We start from the raw sequence: 23864 nt of genomic DNA on the forward strand, positions 1-23864 counted from the left end.
CCAAACGAATGGCCATGTTCAAAGCATACTGTACCAACATAAGAAAAGGAGAGGGAAATATCACTCTTAAGCACTGTGGTGGGGGAAAGAGGGTGGGTAGATAAAGGGCTGAGAGACAAGCTACAGATCCACTTACCAATTTGTTCCATGCAGATTTCTGAACTACAGAAAGTACTCACTTAAAGGAAAATAAAGAATTCAACAGGCAGAAAGACCACAGCATATGCCAAACCTCTTTTTACTTTAATGGCTTCAACCCAAGTTTTGGAGACCCACAGAAATAATTAGGCCAATCGAAAGTGGGGCAAACGGAAAAGCTGGGGCAGCCAGACAACTCTTCAGCCTGGGCAATTATAACTGGCGCTATAACAAAAGACCAGCGGGAAGTAAACCAAGCTGGGACGGCCATAGATGGAGGTTTATTCCAAAATCAATCTATCTCAGTCTAGTTGAAAACAAGAGAAGACTATTATCCAGGGGAAACTCGGTGATGCAGCTTTTCAACTGGGTTTAGTTCTACCTGATGATGCAGTAAAAAGAGCTAAAATGAAACTGCTGATTGCTATTAATGATCTGGAAATCCCAGGATGAATAACCACTAGCCATCAGGTGGGGACATGGCCAATCCAAAGGCAGGTTCTTTAGCCTGTTCTTTAGCCACCTCTGAACTGTGAAGAGCTCAGTTTTCAATGAACATAGAGCAGAAGTGTCCTTCCCTTCAGTGCGAGGATGTCTTGGGAAGGAGGTAAAAGACCTGGAAAAGGAGGAAGAGATGGAAAAGCTGTTGAAAATCATGCATAGATGGGAGGCTGTCGTATCACTTCCTCTCCAGCCTCCCCCTTTGAGGGGTAAGGGACCTGGCTCTAACAGAAGACGGGACACAGAGCTGCTGACAACCTAAAGGAAAAGGAAAAGGAAGGAGTAACCTGAACCCTCATCTCCTGGAAGAGGGGGTTCAGCACACAGCCATCCCCACCAGAGGTCTCTGGAAAAAGGGAAATTTTGGTCTCCATTTCAACAGCATAATTCTGAGGCTATGCTAGGGTATGGGCTGGTGCCATGAAGAATGCTGGAATGGGCACAGAGGACTCTTAATTGTCTGAAAACTCATTTTCTTTCTTTCCTTCTGCATATAAACACTTGTTGAGTACCTGCTATGCGATGGGTATTATATTACACATCAATGCCAATTGGTAGCTTTAATTTGGGCCACCCACTTGTGATTTGCCACCTGATTGGCATCTAGCATGATAATGCCAGACTTACAATAGGCTTTCAACTCTTGTCCCTTGAAATCCCGACTGTCCTTCCAGTCCACATTTCCCATTCCATGCACCCAGCTTGAATAGAGGGTTTCCAACACTTTTCAGCTCTGCTTTAATGACAGAGGACTACCGGAAGCACGGCAGATCACAAATGATGGGGAGACTTTTGGAAGCAATACATTTGGCTTCAATTCCTGTCTTCATTTCCCCCATCCTTATCTAGGAAGGCCCTTCATACTGTTCATCAAGGTTATCACAGTCCTCCCCCAGGTAGTCCCCTGGACGAAACTAAACTTCAGCCACTTACACTGAGCACTGACTGTCCTCTCCTGGATGCTTGGCATATAATATAGTATTATAAATGCCAACACAATTCTAAATGGTGATAAAAACACACATTCAAGATCAATTAAAACTAACTGGAGTAGGCAGAAAAACAGCAAGGGTGTGACAAGTGAGCTGGTCTTTCACAAATGAGTAGGAATTTGCAGGGGGACAAGGAATGACCTGGTAATAACAAGAGGTTCCTTATGGATAGAGCATAAGTGACAGACAGGAAGTGGGTGGAGGGGAAGTGGGTAATATAAGAGACCTTGGCAAAGGTCAAGGACCCTACACCATTCTATGGATCGTGGACTTCATTCAGCAGGCAGAAGGAAGCCGTCAGAGATGCTTTAAAGTTTTTCTAAGATGTAATTCACACACCATAGAATTCTCTTAAGTATATAACTCAATGGGTTTTAGTATGTCAGTTATTCATCAATCACTACAATTTAATTTTAGAACATTTTCATCACCTCCAAAAGAATCCCTTTGTCCTCTAGCAGTCACTCACTTACCTTCTGTCTCTACAGATTTGCCTATTCTGAACAGTTCATATAAATCAAATAATATTAATATGAGATCTTTTAAAACAGCTTTCTTTTACTTGGCATACTTTCAAGGTTCATCCATGTCATAACAAATGTAAGTACCTTGTTATATTTAATGATCAAATCACAGTTTTGTTCATTGGTTGATGAACATTTTATTTGTTTCCACTTTTTGACTATCAAGAATAATGCTGCTATGAAAATTTTCTTGTGAGGGGATATATTTTCATTTACCTTGGCACAGTTTGAGGAGTGGAAATGCTGTCATTTGGTAACTCTTACACATATTGAAGAAAGACCAACCATTTTCCAAAGTAGCTTACCATTTTACATTCTCACCAACAATGTATAAGAGTTCCAGTTTCTCCACATCCTTTCAACACTTCATATCATCCATCTTTTTCATTATAGCCATCCTAGTGGGTATGAAGTTTTAACTTGGGGCTCGGAGCATGTATTCCTACTGACGAACAGTACTGACCATCTTTTCATGCCCTCATTCACTTAATATTTTTCAGTAAGAGAAATAGTTAATTTGTAATAAATCTGGAAGTGAACTTAACAGTGAAGAATAAGAGATTGCCTTAAAATTCAGGGAGAAGTTCATGAGATTCTGGACTAGGGCTGTAGTCTAAGAGTGGTAATAAAGACAGAGTTCCAGAAGTTCTTTGAGTGGCAGAACCCAAAGGATTACTTAGCCACAGTATCAGGATTCAAGTGTCAAAAGGACTAGAGAACCAAGAGAAATCCCTTTGAACCCAGAGCAAGATTATTTTCTACCTATTTTCCAGATCCATGTTCTCTTTTCTACATCTAGTTCTGGGTCCAGGGAGGTTGCTCATTGAGACTGGGTCAGAATTTTACCTTATAAGGTTTTTAGTTTGGTTTGGCCAAAATATAATGCCAACAAAAAGGAGAGTGAGGTCAACCTCGCTTCCTCCCCACCAGGTAGCGTCCCACTCAGGGGACGGATGAGTTCCATTTTCTAGGGCTCAGCTCATGTTAGACAGTTCTCTCCAGGAAGTTATCCTTTTCAAGGTCTTCAAACCACTCCCCTTCTGTACTCTTCACATCCAATGGAGGTTATAGCTCTATGTCTTTACTAGTTCCAGAAGGATACTTTCCCATCACTTGTCCTTTCCCTGAACCTTACATACTCCTTTGTAAAAAGTCTAATTCCTCTGTGTGTGCCATCTACTTCCTGGAAGAATCCATATTGACTCAAACCCTGATGTTGAAGAAAAAAGAACTCTACTCCTCTGGAACCAGTCAAGAGTGTGTTTACTAAAGCTAAAGTTAATAGATCATCATTTCACAAGGAAAGATGTCCTCAATGGTGGTCAACATCCTGGTTTTTAAGTCAAGCTGTTCTTCTTGCTCTATCTGAACTTGGCATGTATTTGCTAGATCAACCACAGTATTAAGTACTATGGTTGCTGAAATAGGATACCGTCTTGTCTTCCAAGAAAACATACTGAGGGAGGCAAATAGGTATATGCAGCTGCAACACCAGTGTTTCCACAAACTCATTCATCTGCTTGGCTTCATTATTCTCACAGGAAAAAGGGACATTTTCTGCCACTACCCAATTTGATAGAAATGCTAAAAAATGAGGGTCAAAGACATGGCTGCCTGAGAAGAAGTACTGCCAGAGAAGAGAAAGAAATGGGAAAGTCAGAGGTCCTCCAAGTCCAGACTGGCTTTCAACTTCTAAGTCACTCTTTGAAATGCACTGAGTGGGGTTAGTGGGACTCAAGGACGGATGGCATGTATGATGAATCAACGACAGAGGAGGTAAAGAGCAAAGGTGACTCACCAGCCACGGATGGTGGGGTTTGTTTATAAGTTGCACAGAAATTTAGGCTTAGAAAACTCAACCAAAAAGGTGCCCCCCCGCCAAGAGGCTACTGTCTAAAATTCCATCTTCCCCACCCCTCCCAATAACATCTGGAAAGTGTGCACAGCTTTCTTTATCATGCCACTGTCCCAGAGTTAAACACAAGGATTAAGTGAGATAAGTTAAGGGGGGAACCCACAGTGGCTGGCCTAAACAAAGGAAGCCTGGAAAAGCCCCCCTCACTCATCATTTAACTATATCTTCTGTCTTAATGCAGTTTGTGAAGATCCCACCTAACAGAAACCATCTGAATGTTCTACCCTACATTTCTGAAGCAATCAAATTCTACTTAATTTTCCCCTTCAAATACTGCAGAAAAAGATCACTAGAATTTCTGTCATCTAGGGAAGAAAACATCTAGGCCTCACTTATATCTCATTTCGTCAATAAAGTGACATTCATTTTATCTCACAGTTGCCATTCTTGGGAATTGCCTGAGTTCAGAGCCTGGAAATGAAGCTGACATGTCCCTATAGAACAAGCACTTCTTTACTATTGTTACACTGTAGTCCTAATGGTCCTCATTTGCATCACAGTAATGCTGACAATATTAAAAACAAGTTTGGGGGTGGGAGAGGTTAAACAGAGGTGAGGTAATACTTCATTACTTGGAAGTATAAATGAAAAGGGAAAAGGCAATACAAGGTTATTTCTAGAAGTATTTTTGTTTGCTTAAAAAAAATACCCTTTATAAGGATATGAGGCAGAAGGGGAGGGTCTGGGGGGCTATGGATGGTTCTGGAAAAATTGTTGTTGTTCTGCTTTGGATAGTAATCCAATAAGGTGACCCTTCCAGTGACTCATGGCCTGCGGACTCTCTCTTCTGGAGTACCAGCTGTAGGTGAACGATCCCCAACTTCCTGTCTCCAACCACACAGCAGGTCCTGGAGAGGGCACATATGACCATCATGGAGGAAAGCCAGGCGGAGCACTTGAGCTGAGCCTGGATCTCCCAAGTGGCAGCCCTCAGGCTTGGGAAGGAGGTGGGCTCTCTGGATATGAAGAGGAAGCTGCAGAGGTAGCCAACAGCAAGGATGTAGAAGACACTGGGGCAGCAAGGTGAGGGGACAAGCAAGAGGTAAAACCAGAATTCCTGAGGGATCAGTTAAGCCAGAATTCCAGAGTCCCTTCTATCCTGATCTCTTGATGTGCTGGCTCCAAAAGTGGTTGGTCAAGACAGGAAGAGGAATAAGACTTATGACATGGCTATAAGTTGCTAAGAGGAAATGTAAACACTTCACAGAGTGGCCTGGAGATACACTCTGTGGCCCCTTGGACAGCCATGTGGCCCCAATTTCCTAAATGAAAGGTTTTTCTTGGAGGTTGCAGAAGACATGTTTGGGTAACCCTAAGATGGTGGCTGGCGTTGAGCCAAGAGGTGGCACATAGTTAGTGTTAACACGGCGTGATCTACTTTTGCCTGATTAGTTAATGTCTCCTCTGCACTAATGGCCAACAGATATTCCTCATTCTTTCTTGATTGGTACCAAGGGGCGTGCCTCAGTTGTGCTGATCCTAAGATGACTGGCTGCCTTAGATATATAGGGTATTCTCTCCGCCTGGGCAGGGGTCGCAGGTTGTAGGATGTAGGCCGCATGGCATGCCGCACCTCCAAGAAGCGGCCCATCTTTAAGAAGCAGTAGACCTTTGATAACGTCTGAAGGAGTAGCACCTCTAAAATTGGGCGGAGTCTTTCTTCCTCTAAGCAAAGTCTCTTTTCCTCTAAGCTGGGCAGAGTCTTTCTTCCTCTAAGCAAAGTCTCTTTTCCTTAAGTAAGCAAAGCTTTTCTTCCTCTATAAGCTAGGGAACAAGTGAACAAGCAAGAAAGCAGCACACTAAAGAGAAAGATAATAGAAGTAGCTCAGTTTCCAGACCACCTCCGATAAATTACCTCGAGATTGTTGCTGCAGGTGGCAACAGGAGGTAAGCAGAGATTCCAAGTACTCACTACCTCATGCCACATACTAAAATTATAAACATGTCCTAAAATCTATAGACCTACAAGCTAACAGATGCCACATGTGGTTTGTTGTTCAGATTTCCATCATCCCAATTTTCTCCAGACTGTCCAGAAACTAAATAATCCACTTGAATAAGTAAAATATCAATTTAATAACATGAAGGAAACACTTTTCAACTGAACTGGCAAGAAGCAGATGAACAGGGGAAGACAAACACACAGGGCTTTACTTCTCAAGAGAATGCCTGGGTGGAAAATAACCTATTTTCTGTTATTTAATTCTGTTGTGAAAGGTTGAGGCTGTTGCCAAAGGCACTTTACTTCTCTGCTCTTGCCTAATAAGAGATATCCAAGGAGCAGGCTGCCAAAAGTGTAAGCCAGAATAGCTCTTGAAATTACCTTTGTGAATAAAAACAAAAGTTCAAAAAGTCAAAAGAGCTGGCTAGAGCTGAGTTGAGAGAACAAATGTGCCAGCAAAGAAAGCACTGAAGAAGCCCCAGGATGCTTTTATGCTTCGTGGGCACTACTAGAGAAGCAAGGAATTGTGTGACTGGAAGTCCTGGGCCTGAGATACACCTCATCATTGACTTGACTTAGGTCCCTGCCACACTCTGCTTCCTACCATGTGTGCCACTTCTAAGGCATTTAGGAACCATCATTTTAATCACTACATTTGTTTCCTAAAAGGCTCCTGCATTTGTCAATTAGATGACCAGGCCACCCTGTATTCCTCTACATACATGCACCATGCTGATATAAATGAAGAGAATTCATATTCACATTCTGATTATTCTGCATCTCAGTGTGGCTAAGAAAGACAATGAGTCAACTGAACGATGATCCTACATGAAGTGCATTGCACAAATGCTTGAGTACAACTCAACAAAAAAATTATTTGTGATGAAGAAATTGAATCCTAGAAATAATATTAACTTAGCTGAAGCCAGAAAGAGAGCTAAAAAAGAATTAATGTTCAACAGGGATAGCATTTGTCAAGATGAAAAAGTTTTAGAAATTTGTTGCACAACAGTGTACATATAGTTAACATCACGGCACTGCACACTTAAACATGATTAGGTGAAATTTATGTTGAGCATCCTCTACCACAATAAAAAATTAATAAAATTTACCTTTTAAATGAAATGAAATGATGCAATGCCCTGCACTTGACTACAACCATAAAAGAATGCACTAATTAAGTGGAAATTGCTGAAAAGGAAGGTAGGCAGGCAGGGAGAGAGGAGGGAAAGCCCTAAATGGGGCTACTTTGTTGTAAAGATATGCCTTAATATTGAAGAAGAACCAATAAGGGAAAAATTTAGGATTAGAGAACCAAACCATCTAGATTTTTTTGGAACAAGTGTCATGTCAATTATTACTAGGGAATTGTTATGGTTTGGATGTGAGGTGTCCCCCAAAAGTCCACATGTGAGTCAATGCAAGAAGGTTCAGAGGAGAAATGGGTTGTAAGAGTCTTAATTCAATCAGAGAATTAATTCCTGATGGAATTAACTGAAGTGGTAGGGTGTGGTTGGAGGAGATTGGAATTGGGGCTTGTCTTCGAGTATACATTTGGTATCTGGAGAGTGGAGACTCTCTCTCTCTCTGCTTCCTAATGATGCAAGCTGCTTCCCTCTGCCATGCTCTTCTGCCATGTCTCACTTTGAGCCCCAAGGAATGCAGCCAGCCTTCTCTGGACCAAGACCTCTGAAACCAGGAGCCCTCAAATAAACCTTTACTCCTCTATAATTGTGCTGGTCAGATCATTTAGTCAAAGAGCACTTTTGCCATTTTTGCTTTCTAAATCTTTACCTGGTAACCATTCAGACAGGTGATTCAAAGCTAATAAGTTGACCATCCTGAAGGAGGCCATGACAGGGTGATGTCCCTTTCTTCCTTATGCTAGATCCTGAACCTCCTACCCCTCTCCAATCCTTCTCTGCCAAGCCTTCTTGTCTGAGCAAGATTTATTTGCAGTTACCTACTGATGGTGTTACCACCTACTGATGATGTTTTGTTTTTAATAGCTGTTATGGTTTGGATATGAGGTGTCTCCCAAAAGCTCCTGAGTTCGTGCAGGAATATTCAGAAGAGAAAGATTTGAATTTTGAGAGCTGTAACCCAATCAGTTCATCCTAGTTCTAATGGACTGACTGGGTGGTAAAAGTGAGCAGCTAGAACTTGACTGGAGTTGGGTAACTGGGGATGTGTCCTAGAAAAGTACATCTTCCCTATGGGCCCTTCCCCTGTTCCCCAAATCTCTGCTTCCCAGCTTCAGTGAGTTAAGCGGTTTTCCTCCACCACATCCTTCCACCATGATGTTCTGCCTCACCTTGAGTCCAGAACAATGAAATTGGCCTACCATAGACTGAGATCTGTGAAACCATGAACCAAAATGAACTTTTCATCCTCTAAGTTGTTCTTGTCGGTTATTTTGGTCACAACGACCAAAAGCTGACTAACACATTAACTTACAAAAGATTAGATTAACAAGTTAAGTAGGTTCCCAGTCTAGCAACTGTTAGGAACAGTTCAACAAGGACTTCTATATGAGTTTCCTGGGGCTGCTGTAACAAAGTACCACAAATAAGATGGCTTAAAACAATTTATTATCTCATACCTCTGAAGACCAGAAGTTCAAATTAAGGTGTTGAGGGATCTGAGAGGGAATCTATTTCCTATTGGCTCAGGCCTTCTCTGGCTGGTGGATGCCTCACTTCAGTCTCCTGTCTGCATTCCCCTGTATCTGTCTTCACAGGGTCTTTTTTATAAGGACACCAGAGTAGACTAGGGTCCTGCTCTACTTCAGTATGATCTCATTTTAACTAATTCCATTTGAAACAACTATGTTTCCAACTAAGGTCACATTCTGAGGTAGGAGAAGGCAGAAATTCAACGTAGTTCAGAAGAACACAATCAACATTTAACGCCTCTCAAAAAGTGAAACCCTGACCAGCAATAGCAGCAGCAGCATCTAGGAATCTGTTAAAAATACAAATTCATGGGTCCTCCCTGAAACTCTGAAAACATAGCTAAAAAAAATTTAATAAGCCCTCCAGGAAGGCTAATTTACTAATATTTGAGAACTACTGTTTTAAAGCATTCTGGATACTCTTTTCATTTTATAATGCTAAGTGTGCATCATGCCCTTCCAACTGAATCACTCGCACTTTGGGGCCATCTCTGACTGCGTTTACCTCCTGTTGCTTCTCCCATGATGATAATCAACTAATTATACTATCAATTATATAAAACAAGCTCAATCTGAAAGTCACAGGCCTCACATCAGATAACACTTTATTTTGTTCTCTTTTAAATACCATAAGCTGACTGCCAACATTCAAAACCTAAAGTACAGGCTTTTCTTGGGAAAAAAATGGAGGAATTGGTAACACTAGATCTAAATAAAATTCCACTATCAACTGATTGGTGGCTGTTCCTTTGAGACTGAGCATGAGGATTCCATTTGGGCATCTCTACCATTCCCTGATGTCTCCCTGACACTGAGGTGCTATGGAGACCAATCATGGTCATTTACATTTGCCACCCTGGTCCCTAAGGGCTATTGGGCTTGAACTGTAGCTGAATAAGGGGAAGAGCTAAAAGAAAAGTATATCACTATCCATAGAACAAAATGCACAGCTGTTTCTGAGCAGCAAGGTTAGGAAAAGAATACTAGAAACTTGGAGAACACTGCCACACACTTTAAAAAGAAATAGCATTGACTTAAAGTTCTTTAAGTGTGTCTTCACTCTTTGCCAAGTGACAAGGCAAGTTATGAAATGACTCAAGTTCTGGATATCAAAGTTTTGTAGTGGCTTGTCTGCACATTGACACGTGGGCAGGCAGCAACACAAGAAGGTGAGATTTTTATATCAGCACGACTTCATTAGAGAACAATAGGATGTGGAGGAGATGAAATTGTGATGTTGAGACATCGTGTATGCCTCCTTCGTGTTTATGCTGTGCTGAGCTGCAACAGCAAATCCACTGTGAAAATCTGACTTTCCAGTGAAGCAAGTAGAGAGAAAACTTATTGCTTTGAAGCCAGTTTCAGGCTTGCAAAAACGTTAAAGGGCCTAGAATCTTGGCCTAGGATTTGACAACTATGCCTTTAACATGAACAAGAAATGGTATATGCATAAAGGACCACAAAGATATATTTTCAGGTCCCAGAAGCAGTTCAAGAAACAGTGGAGTGGTTGTCTGAGATCTTTGTCTCAGTGACAAAGATATGCTTGGGATTCAAGGAGAGAACTTATCACATACATGAGGAGGCAGGCATAAGGGTCTCAATGAGGGAACACCCTTCATTAATAAGCCTCAGAGAAGCTGGACTTGCCATGGAGTTCATCCCTAATAAATTGAAAATATAGACCTACTCAAAGATTAGTTCAGGCATAGTGGTACACACCTATAATGCTATAGGTGATTCAGGAGGCTGAGGCAGGAGGATCACAAGTTCAAAGTCAGCCTCAGCAACTTAGCAGGACTTCTTCTCAAAATAAAAAGTAAATAAAAAGAGCTAAGAATGTAGCTCAGTGACAACGCATCCCTGGGTTCAATTCCCAGTACCATTGGGGACAAAATGATATTGATCTGGAGGGTACAGATATTTGACCACTTAAGTCACAGGGTTACTTTCTGACAAATTCTTAATTTTTATTCACTCCTTAACCAACAGTATACTTAAGAATCTTAAGAAATAAAAGAGCAGATGGTATCTATCACTGAAGACTAAAAGCTTCTTTTAAAGCTATTAAAATATAGAACAATGATAATTTTCTCAAAGGCAAAGATAATCACTTCTTTTGGACAGACTTAATAGTTTGAATAGTCTATTAAAAACTTTTAAAAACACCTCTTCGTGGCATGTGAATATATACAGAATGGACAGGATTCTGAGATAATAATAAGGGTGCATTCATTACTTCTTTGATATTTAGTACCACTGGGTTAGAATTCTCCAAAGAAACAAACAATTTAAGATATAAATATGTATACACATATTATGCATATATTGTTACATTATATAGTGTATAAACAACATTAATGTTTTACATTATGCATATATTATATATACACATACAAATGTGTCTAAATTTATGTACATAACTATATAAGTATGTTTATGCACAAATTAATGTATATGAATCATATAAATGCATACCATATTTATATGTGAATTATATTATTATAAACAACATATATTTACATAAGATAATATGTTATTTTTATATATTTGCTCAGTCTAGTAATTTAAATGTTGATATCATCCAGAAATACCCTCTAGGAAACACTCGGCTACCTCAGCAGCCCATGGCCCAGACAAGATGACATATAGGAGTAACACCTCAGCCCTTCACATGCCTGTGAGGTAAAGAGGAAAAACAATCAGCTCACAGGAAATGCTGGGATTTACAAAGAACAAGTAATCAGGAATATGTTGAATCCCATGAGGAAAACCTCTTCTGCCCACTCCCAAATTACTGTTGTTCCTGGTGAGCTCCCCCAGCCTTTATTCAAGGTGATCATAGGGAGCCAGTAAAGCTGTGAGCACCATACACCTGTTAGAATTCCTATAATTAAATATAAATATTTATTGAAATATATAAATACATATATATACATACTTTTCTTTTTGACACGTCAAGGGCTATCAGAGCAACCAGAACTCTCATTCATTGCTGGAGGGATAGTAAAATGATACAGCCACTTTTGAAAACAGTTTGGTGGCTTCTTACAATATTAATAAATATTTTTCATGTGATCCAACAATCCTACTCCTAAATATTTACTCAAGAGAAATAAAATCATATGTTCACAACACAGGTCTATATGAGAATGGTTCTAGTAGCTTTACTCATAATCACCAAATACTAGAAAACAACCCAAACATCTGTTAATGGGTGGATGGGCAAAGAAGCATCTATAACATGGAATACCACTCAATAATAAAAAGAAACTAGATGCACACATATCTCAAAGCATTCTGCTGAATCGGCCCAGTGTGATGATGCATATGTCTGTAATTCCAGTGGCTCCAGAGGCTGAGGCAGGAGAATTGCAAGTTCAAGGACAGCCTCAGCATCTTAGCAAGACCCTGCTCAAAATAATTGTATTTTAAAAAGGGTCTGGGGATATAGCTCAGTGGCAGAGTACTCCACTCTGAGTCAATCCCCAGTACCATACCAAAAAAATTATGCGGAGTCAAAGGAGCCAGTCTCAAAGGTCATATACTATACGGTCCTACTACTTGACATTTTCAAAAAAAAAAACCAAAACACTAGTGATAAAAGACCACCTTAGTGGTTGCTGGAGTTAAGAAGTACAAGATTCAGAAGTCACTAAAATAGCACAAAGGACAATTGGTGGAACAATGAGAGTAAGAAAATGTGCTTTATCCTCATTTGAGGTGGTGATTACACAATCTACATTTGTTAATTTGCATAGAATTATACAGTCTCCCTCCAACATCACATATTATATGATAAATTTTTTTAATTATATCAAATGGCTAAAAAAAAAAAAAAAAAAGAATCATGTTATCCAATTTATGCAGAGGGTAAATGTACCTAGAGGAAAATATCCACCAGCTGGGTTCAGTCGACAGAAGTGTAATTCAGGATATACGCACCCAGGTGGGCACAAGAAGGGCAGTGACAGACACACAGGCAGCTTTTGCATATTTTAATGTGAAAAGAAAACACCTGATATTCTTGAGCCACTGGTTACAGCCTAGGAATTCTTTGAAAAGGCAAAACAATGGTGATTTGTGATGCTTCTTTTTCCAGGCATTACTCATGATCTCTTTCAACAAAACCTTAAGAGAGGGAAATACAGTTTCAAGACACAAAAGGATTTGCCCTGGTTAGCTCAGTTCTGTCTGGGCCCCAGTCCTCATGTTCAATAAGCCCATTGCCTCCCAGAAACCATATAAAGCCACAATGAAGATTACACCAGGATGTGTCCCTTTTCCTCTGTGTACTCTAAGCAGGCCTCTGGTCCCCTGTCCCCTTCAAGCTTGGACCTGTCTTTAAAGCTGAGGTTCTGGAAGGGGGCCTTGGTCCCAGGGGACATGTGACAATGTCTGCCACATTTTTTAATTTTTGCTTGTTCACAATGGGCAAGGAGAGAAGGAGATGTTACTAGAACCAGTACATGGAAACCACAGATGCTGCTAAACGCTCTACAACGCACAGGAATAATCCAGCCCAAAATGTCAGCAGTGTCAAGGTTGAGAACTCCTGGTCTAAAGGAAGGAAGGAAAGAAACAGGCAAAAAACACATCTATGAGTCAGCAATGTGGTTAGATACTTGAAAATTCTTATCTTGTTCACCTCCCAAAACACTTTTGAGGTAGATGTTATTAACCCTTCTATAGGTAAGAAATCCATGGCTGAGACCCATAACACACTGTGCCCAAAATCCAGTGATGAGACAAAAAGCTGTAGGGACCACCAGTACCTGCAGTGTGGCACCAGGAGGTGGGTAAACCATTCTGTAAACCTTTCACTTGCTTCTCTGATTTTAAAAATCAGTGAGAATTAGGCTGGCACATGCCTGTAACCCAGTGACCCAGGAGGTCAGCCTCAGCCACTTAGCAAGACCCTCAGCAATTTAGCTAGACCTGTCTCAAAATAGAAAGGAAGCTCAGTGGTAAAGTACCCCTGCATTCAATCCCTAGTACCCACCCCTCCAAAAACAAAAACACCTCAGTGAGAATTAGTCAGGCTGGGTGGCATGCCTATAGTCCCAGGTACTCAGGAGGCTAAAGCAGGAGGATCACTTGAGATCAAGAGAGAGAGAGAGACAAAGGCAGGCAGGCAGGGAGGGAGGGAGAGAGGGAGAGAAGGAAGGAAGGAAGGAAGGAAGGAAGGAAGGGAGGGACGGAGGGAGGGAGGGAGGGAGGGCAGGCAGGCAGAGGGAGGGAGGGAGGGCAGGCAGGGGAAGGAAAGGGAGGGAGGAAAAAAAATCACAGAGATGCACAAAGAAAGGGAGCTACAAACATGAGCTCAAATGTCTCCTAGGACACGGATGGAAACTGCCATGGCTAAGAACCACTCAGGGTGGGTTTGTCTCAAAATCTTCCTTTGCTCCATTCATTCCTCTTCCCTTAGGAAACTCATATTGTGCCTCAATCTCCAAAGCCTGCAGAGAGAACCAGCTGTGTGTCCTTGGTTGGCTTCTTCTCTCCTGCCAATAGGTGATGCTGGACTCAGTGACAAGGAATGGGGCTCCCATGAAGCAACTCAGGCAGGAAGAAGAGGACAGAGAAGAACAGAGGTGGAGACTAGAAGTGCCGCAGAACAATGTGCTACCATCGATTGCCTGTAATAACATTGATGGGCAGGGTTTGCCTGAGAAAATCAGCAACACGCTTTAAAAACAAATCCTATAATCAAATCTGAGTGATTCTGGTTCCGTTTCACCCTTTCTTATAATTAGAGTTGATAGATCCGACAGTTAAAAACGGGGTGTGTGAGTATATGTGCAAGATGGGGTGGAGGGAAGAGAACAGAGGAAGGGGAGAAAAATGGGGAAGATGAGAACAGAGGAAAAAGGACATTTGCTTGAGACAGAATGGAAAATGACAAATGAAGATGAACAGTCAGATAAGTGGTAAAGCCTAAGAACTGGGGACCCTCTTGCAATCAGGTGGAACTTCATTTATGGAAGCTGCTCCTTAGAAATTCTTCTAGACATATGTAGCTGTCTCAGGCCACAGCTCACTTGTTCTCCAGCACAGTGCAGCAGAATCCATTGCCCATGCAGTTTCAGGGCTCCCCACTGTCTTGTCCAGCTAGAAAGGAAGCTAGGGCTCCCTCAGTCACACCCTCTCTCCCACTCCACAGGGGCAGAACTCACAGTTCCAGGATCAGAATGACGTCTGTCTTGTTCTCGTAGACCTCATGCAGGGTGATGACATTGGGGTGCTGGATCTCCTTCAGGATGCTGACCTCCCGCTCGATGTCCTCGCGGCTCACACCACGCCGGCTGGATTTGGTCCTCCTTTTCTTAATGAACTTGGCAGCATACTGCAAACCGGTGCTTTTCTCACGGCATTTTTTCACCACTGCAAACTGTCCACTGAAAAGAGAAGATCTCATGTTCTTAATGGTTCACTAAAAAATGGGACTTCAGCACAGATGTTGGGGGGGAACAACAGAAATGTGACTAGGAATGTTCAAATGAGGAGAATTAAAATAATTTCATATTTAAATTTTACTACACTTGTGTTTTATGAATAATGGTATAAGGAAAAATTATTTTCTTACAATATATTCTATTGAATAGGCAATAACATTGATATCTCAATACTTGTCTCCTTCCATCCCATATCAGACCCTGGTACACAGGAAATTGTTCTCTGATCTGACCTCACTTCCAAGAATCTTTTCCTGTATGTCTTGTCACAGAGCAATTGAGATAAGGGAACTGGTAGAAAACAGAAGGTCCTGCCTTTGGAGATGTATTTCTAGCACCAATATTAATCACTTGAAACACCCAGGGGGAAAAAAAAAAAGAAAAAGGATTATTTTATTCACAAAAAAACATTGTTGGTTATTCCTCCAGAATTATCTCGCTCTCTTCCCTTTCCAACGATATCTGTTTCTAGGGATCTATATGGTTCTGCTACAGCTGACACTACACACACACACACACACACACACACACACACACACACACACACACGGGCATGCATGCAACTACTGATGTGGATCATGTGACCCAAACTAAGCCAATCAGTGTACTATATTCTTCTGATCCAAAACCTTTCAGAGGATAGGAGACAAAGATTTTCTGAAACTTTTCCCATGTGCATGTGAACACTGAACAATAGGTAAAACCCTAAAAGCTTCTGCCAGCCATCTGGGGATTATGAGGGGAGCCACTCTTGGTATGGAAAGGAGAAAAAAGAAAAAAAAAAACACTGCAGAGGCAGTGCCAGTAAAAGGAAAAAAAAAAATCAAATCAGTGGTTATTATGGAGTAGCTGGATCAAACCTAACCTAAAGCTATATGCTTTTGGTTTTTTCAGTAACATAAAGCCAATAAATTCCCTTTATTTCTAAAGGCAGTGTGATTTGGATTTTTTTAAAATTTCTTGCAGAGAAAAGAATCCTAAATGCCACAGAAAATAAAACCAGAACCTCCTTCTCCTATATAAAATATAATAATAGAACTTGACAAAACATAGTAAGGCGTGAGTAGTAAGCAGGTAAGATTATGGGAAGTAAGTAGAGTCCTCCTGAAAGTAAGTGAAATACAATCGAAAGGTGAGGAAAAAGGAAGAAAAAAAAAAGAATATGTTTTCACTGCCAAATATTCTGTATTAAACATTTGTCCTTTAAATGGGAAAGTGATAATGTCAACTCAAGGTTAACCCTAATGGCAGGGTTGGGCAGGTGTTGGAAGGCCATGTGTACCAGCCCAGGAGTGTGCACACACACTCAGGGGAACTGAGTGCCAGAGTGTGCAGTGAAACATTTGACGCTCACATCCTCATTCAACAATCAGACCATTACTCACACTTCCAGGTCCCAGTGATGGCAGCACCAGATGGAGAAGTTATAATGGCTGGCAGGTAGGCTCCATCCACAGCTGTCCCTCCAGTCCTAGCTAACCCTGATTGTAGAGGGTCAACATGTTTCTGAAAGCATTCTAGACTTATCACACTTCTTTAGACATCTCCTCATTTCTCTCTGACTCCCCTGCCAATCCCAACTCCATCTTCCAAACTCTCCTATAGCCTGGAGTCCTCACCTTACACCCTTGTGTGACACTGGCAATCTTCTACCTGTTTCTTATCATCTTCACTCTCCCAAGATTGTGAGATCCCTGAGGGCTAAGGCTCCAGGCTCATCTTTCTACCTCCTTAGGCCCCGGATGCAGAGTTGCCCTACAGAGTCCACACACAATGCTGGTGTGCTGCTTTTGAATTCTGAACCTATAATTCTGAGAACTTGAGGTGATAAACTGAGAGTGCTACAATATAATTCAATGGGACTGTGTAGTGGCTAGGAGTGCAGATTGCCACCTAACTCTATTAATCATAAGATTACTTATGACTTAGCCAAGTGGGTATGAGAGTGCCTAACTTGGAGGATTGTTGGAGGAAACTTGGGACCTCAGGGCCACAAGCAGAGCCACAGTACAGGTATTATAACAAAGTACCTGAGATAATCAATTAATAAAGAGAAAAGATTTACTATGGATCACTGTTAGAGGGTTAGAGGGTTCCATGATATACAGGTCCTATTGTTTTGGGCCTGCCATGAAGCAGTGCATAATACTGGCAGCATATAGCAGAGTAGAACTGCTCCCTCATGGCCAAGAAGCAAAGACAGCAAGGAGGGGTTCTGGAGTTCCACTACCTCCTGCAAGGGCATGCCCTTAATGACTTCAACACCTCCCACCCAGTCCCACCTCTTAAAGGTCCCAGCATTTCCCAATAATGCCACTCTGGTGGCGAAGCCTTTAACACACAGGCCTTTAGAAGACATTTAAGATCCAGATTATAGCAAGGGGGAAGTTGATTAAATGAGTCAACATGCATAAAGTATTTAGAAAACTGCCTGATCATAGGAAGTATTTGATAATTGTCAGCCATTATTAATCTGCAACAACTGGAATTATTTCCATTAGTGCACTGTTGCTTCAACTCAAAGTAATGTAATATTACCACCAAAATATCACTTGTCATGAATTCGGGGGGGGGGGGGGGGGGGGAATAGGACCAAAAGAGAAGAGGGAAAAAATCTCACACAGGGCTGAACTACAGTAACTATGTCTAAAATTACTGCTAAATCTGGCTGCTGGCTTCAACCCTCACGCACATCACCCCCTTCTCCTGTTTTCTCTTTGATCCCACCCAGTGTGAACTGCAGCTCACAACCTCTCACTGCAGACCACCCTCGCCTTGGGACCTTAGAGCCACTAGCAGAGCCACAGTACAGGCAGCCACGCCCACAGGGAGCCAGGATCGGGTGGGGGCTTTTGTGTGTACTTAGTAAGGCCTGCTGGGCATTAACCACATCAGAATCTCCTCAGACAGCCAGTGAATACTGAGGACAGCCCCCTGGGAGAAGAAATTCTTCTCTAATCATAGTAATTTGCTTTGTGAGGGTTATTCAGGTTGAGCTGTGGATTAATTGCTCCTCTGATCCTTTCTTATCTGGGCAACTGGCCCTCAACCTATGGGTTCCCTGGCACTCCCTGGCGTTCACTTTCTATCCCGGATTCATAACACACTGGGGGGCAGCTCCTTTACACCAAACCCTGCCACCCCAACAACAACTGAAAAAAAAACTTATTCGTTTATTTATTTATTTATTTATTTTTTTTGCAAGAGCTTTGAAATTGTGGATTCCCAAAGAAAGAGTATGATCCCACCTAGAGGCTGAGCTCAGATTAGGTAAAAGTGAACACACACAAAGAAGCAAGACCCCTACCTTGGCCCACTCAGGGATGCTTCATCCCTTTCAACCTCCTTCTACCAACACTAGGCTAGTGAGTAATTAACATCAATACAGAGGACCACATTGTTCATTAATGTTAATAGAGTTAGACCGGCTCAATGGATGAGAAATGCAGCTTCCTCAGTGGTAAACAAATTCTCTGTATGCTACATTTAATTTTGATAAATAGACTGATCCTCAACACTTGTGAATTTTCCCACTTACTAAAATTCATCTGTAATTGCCAAGTAAAGACTCATGGCACTTTTTATTCATGGACATGCAAATATTAGAAAAAAATTGAGCCGAGTGCAGTAACACACACCTGTAATCCCAGCAGCTGGGGTATCTAAGGCAGGAGATCACAAGTTCAAAGCAAGCCTCAGCAACTTAAGAGTCAGGGGACTCTAAATAAAATAGAAAAGGGAACTTGAATGTGGCTCAGTGGTTAGGTGCCCCTGGGTTCAATCCCCAGTACCAAAAAAAAGAAAAGAAAAGAAAAGAATTGAGCTGCTAATATACCTGTTCCTAGATAAAAAAAAAATGAGGTTTGCTCCGCCCCCCTAATTCGGTTCTCAGGTTGTAAACAAGTATCCATTATAGCACTACCATTTTTTGAACTTGTGTGTGCTATGTGTGTGATTTCACTGTTTAAAATGACCCCCAAGTCTGGTGTAGAAGTGTTGTGGACTAATACTTCTGAGTACAAGGCTGTGACGCTTTCCTTATGGAGAAAACCCATACTGTAGATAAGCTTCATTCAAGTGTGAGTTATAGCACTGATTACCATGAAGTCAATGTTAGCAAATCAACAATATATATTAAATAAGGCATCTTTAAACAGAATAGCACATTTTTAAAAAGATGTTACACAATAGGTTGACAAAAATGTTCTGAGCAGGGTTACTGGAACCTAACTCTCCACCCCAACCCCTCCCAGGAGCAACTATGCAGTATTGGCTGTGAATTTAAAGAACTTAATTCCCACAAACAATAAGATTCAATTGTTTGTCATTTTTTCATGTACTAACAGCATTCTCTATCAATTAATAACTGATAAAATAGTTTGTCGCATGATGTACAGAAAGTCAAACTAATTTTGACATAAAAACTTTCAATTACATGTAATAAACATTGAATAACTATTGGTGGTCAGATACATACAAATAGGACATATCCCTGCTTAAGAGAATTTTATATAACAAAACCTTGACTCAAGAAATAATCACAAAATTAATAAAAAGAACAACCTATCATTTAATTTCTTTGTTTGACCTACTTATATATTTTCTGTTTGACTAGTACCCTGTAGTCACTCAAGAAAGTGCAACCAGGATTTTACGCAAAACTTTTCACACACATTAGTAATTGTAACTCTAGGAGATATACATCATGTGTGCTTTTAAATTGCCTGAAATCATTCAACAAGTAAACTGCATAATTGAGAAATTAATCTGAACCCAAGTATACTTGCCTCCAAAGCCCAGTTCAGTGCTGTTGCTGTGTTGGCCTTGTGTGTGTGCTGTTTGATACACAAGTCACCTCACAGGGAAGTGACAAACATCTTTCCAGAAAAGTGCTTTCTGAGAAGAATCCAACAGAGGGGATTTATGGTTGAATGAGTTTGGATGTTCTTCTCAGTGAAAACTCCAGTGTTTTAATTAATTATAACTATAGCTTTAAGATGCTTTCAGGTGCCCTGCAATTAAAAACAAACTATCTTTTTTCTGTGCTGAGAAAGGCAGAACATCTCTAATATGAAAATCAAAAAAATCCAAAACCCAAAATTTTTTGAGTGCTGACATAATGCCACAAGTGGAAAATTCCACATTGTGAAACTTTGTTTCATGCATAAAATTACCAAAATGTTGTGTAAAAATCCTTTAGGTTGTGAGTATAAGATGAATATGAAACAAATGATTCTGTGTTTATATTTGAGTCTGATCCCTAAGCTATATCATTATACCTATGCAAATATCCAAAAATAAACTAAAACAATCTGGTCTCAAGAATTTCAGATAAGGGACACACTTATACTCAGAAAGACAAGAAGAATCTCCAAGTCAGGGCACAAGAATGATACATTTATCTGTGAAGGATTTGTGCTTTTATAGTTCTCATGGAGCTCACAGCACATTAAAAATAAACCTGTGGAATTTTGTTTAACCCAAGTAGGTCTTACTTTCTAATTTATGTATTTATCTATATTCATGTCCATGAGATCAACATACAGAAAGACGTGGAAGGGGCTGGGTGTGTAGCTCAATGGTAGAGCCCATGTTTAGCATACATGAGGCCCTGGGTTCCACCACGGCACCATAAAGGAAAGCAAAACAATCAAATCAAAACAAAACAAAACAAAAGACATTGCATTAAGAATGCAAAAGGCACAATCTGACTAAACATAACAATTTCTGCCCCATGACTGGTGACCAACCTGAGGTCTTACATTATCATTGCTGGTTCTATCTTTTCACTACATAAGAACAACCTCCCACCTAAGCAGGTGTGAGCAAGTTCAAAAAAATATGACTAAGACAGCGTATCATTTTTTATCTTTGATGTTAAAGATGTTTCTACCCACATTGTATGACAGTTAGCAACTATTTATGGTAGCTATTATTATGATGAATTACCTACATTAAGGCTGGTAGTAGATCTAGATTAAATCTGACACTATATGAGCTCCATCTCCTCTCATGCCTTTACAATATAGTTTCTAATGAACACAAAATATTTTTTTACTTTGGAATTCATATAGCAAATCCCTGGCACAATTTTAGTGCTTATTTTCCGGTGATCTATTTTTCTTGAAGTGTTGCTTTGAAAAAGTGGCAGGGCTTGAATTCTGCCAGAAGAGTAGAATTACAGGTCTCAGAGAAGAGTGGAGGTGACAAATGACTTCTCAAGGATGAGTGCGCATCGAATCATAATTCACATTTACAGCAGGGGAAAAGACCCTGAAGGCTTACAGCCTAGTGGGAGAGACAAGTGCATAACATTCATGTGGCAAGAGTGATAAAAGGATGTGGTGCTGTGGGAAGAAGCCTTCAAATGTAGGGTCACCCTGCCAGGCTGGTTCAGGCTGTGCCCTGAAGATGACCATGTGCTAGGAGTTGAAGGTGTGTGCTGATTTGGATGTGGTTTGCCACCCAGAGTTCATGCATTCCCAGCATGCTGATGTGAGAGGTGGCAGAACCTTTGTGAGTGGGGACCTCATGAGAGGTAATTTGGTCCTGATGAGGCATTAATCTGGGAAGGTATTACAATAGTTCTTGTGGGACCTGAATTAGTTCTTACAAGAGGGGAGGCCAGTCACAGGCTCCTCTGGCTTCCTGCCTTACCACGTGATTGCTCCCTCTTGCACATCCACTATGAGGGACATGCTGTTTAAATTTTAGCCTCCAAAACTATGAACTGAAAAAACTATAAGTTACCTAACCTTGGATACTTCATTATAATAACAGAAAAACAGGCTAATACAGTACATGTAGAGGAAGAGTTTCCAAGAGGAGAAACACAATGAGCAGAGGCAGAGGTGTGAAAGCCCTGTTTCAGAATTTCTAGAAAGAAGACCAGTGGTGGGGGCTGTGTCAGGTCAGTCACACAAAGAAAGCTCTGCACAGAATGGAACAATGCCAAGTCCTGGCTCTGCCAATAACTGGGGAAAACAGGGGCTTCTCTTATCCTCAGTTTCCTCACCTGTACAACAGCAATGGCAACATGAAATGAGGCCATATGTGTAAGGGCATACTGGTTTCTCTAAACACATTAAGCACAGGCAAAGAATAACATTTGGCACATTTCATGTAGTTCTCAAAAAAGTCAAGAGACTAGCATTTCATCAGCTGAATACCACACCAAATTTCTCCTTGGCTTTTTTTTACCCAAAAAAGTTTGAAATCTAAGTGTCAAGCTTCTACAATTTTTTCCCCATTAGTATTCAACAAAAGAATTTTCATTTTCATTGAAGACATGCTTGATTTTTCTCCTTTGGTCCCCAAAGGACCTGTGCCTGGCTTGCTTAGATGCTGAAGCTGTCACCCGTAGGTAGGTGAAGGAAAGCGGACTAAATTTTCCAAAGATGGCCTCAGTCAAAACTTCTATCCCAAAAGCTCTCTGCAATGTCACCTTCCAGTTGCCATCTAAAGATGGAGTTTAATGCCCTCCCCTTGAATCTGAGCAGGCATCAGTGACTTGCTTGACCAACAGAATGTGGTAGAAGTGATTCTAAGACTTCCATCTTGGTTTCTTGGGAATTCCCTCCTGTTACCCAATCACTAGGCCGGGAGAAGCTCAAGCTATGTGAAGAGGTCCAGTGTAAATACTTTAGAGCAGCTCAGAGGCTTTAAAAGGCCAGCCATGTGTGTAAGTCATCATGAACATTTGGCCCATCACATCTTCAGATGACCATAGTCATCTTAGTGCAGCCAGAAGTATGAGAATTAAGGGACCATCATAAATGGCTATTTTCAGTTACCAAGTACCACTTAACTAGTTTGTTTTGTAGGAATGAACAGAAACTAAAGGATTTTGGATGATGGACTCAACAGCTCACCCACAAGGCTATGAAGAGGAAATATATGACCCATAAATTAAGGTGAGTAGGCCATGGATTAGTATTCCAGAAGAACCTAGGAAAGGAGCAAGTATCTAGACTACCTTGAATGTAGGCCCCATATAGGACACACAAAAACAGTACCACTCATTACATGAGTACATATGGACTCATCTTTCCTTTGCTTCTCTTCTTGGCAATACTTTCCATCTTTCAAGAAAGGTGCTAGATTACTTAAGAAGAATCTCTGTCTTGTTGAGTTTTATATAGCTATAACAAATAACTGAGGCTGGATACTTTATAGTAAAGAGGTTTACTTAACCCATATCTTTGCAAGCTGAAAATCCAAGGTCAAATGATCCCATCTGGTTGGCTTCTAGTGAGGGCCTTATGACTGAATCATAGCATGGCAAAGAAAAGGAAAAGGAAATAGCTAAATGCAGAAAGGAAGCAATCACATGGTGAATGGGCTGGGTTCACTCTCTTATAACAACACACTCTCCAAGAAACTAATCCACTCCTTGGAGATCTGTGTTAACCCTGCCATGGGGTAGTGCTCCATGATTTGATCATCTCCCATATGACCTACATCTTAACTATTACACCATTACATTGGGGACCAAGCTTCCAGCACACAAACCCTTCAGGGACAAACCACATCCACATCCATATCCAAACCATAGCAGATCTCACAACATAGCAAACACAAAAAACAAACCCCAAGGTCTTTCACTGAGATTTTGCCCAGATTTATAGTGGAGTTGAGTTGGTTGCTGGTCTTCAATTTTACCTTTCCCAGGCTCTGTGGTAAAGCAGATCTCTACCTTAGGAAACACACAAAACCAAACACTA

The 23864-nt window shown here is 41.0% G+C and overlaps 1 protein-coding gene across 4 annotated transcripts in view; it reads right to left on the minus strand.

The window, feature by feature from the left end:
* DAPK1 (death associated protein kinase 1) overlaps positions 1 to 23864 on the minus strand; it is a 192483-nt gene that overhangs the window by 83959 nt on the left and 84660 nt on the right. For all 4 annotated transcript variants that reach the window (XM_079113369.1, XM_079113371.1, XM_079113370.1 and 1 more), the window contains one exon: positions 14863 to 15084. In XM_079113369.1, coding sequence (XP_078969495.1) covers positions 14863 to 15084 — 222 coding nt within the window. The remainder of the gene's footprint in view (positions 1 to 14862; positions 15085 to 23864) is intronic.

The sequence above is a fragment of the Sciurus vulgaris genome (assembly GCF_902686455.1).
Source record: "Sciurus vulgaris genome assembly, chromosome: 15".
Classification (NCBI taxonomy): Eukaryota; Metazoa; Chordata; class Mammalia; order Rodentia; family Sciuridae; genus Sciurus; species Sciurus vulgaris.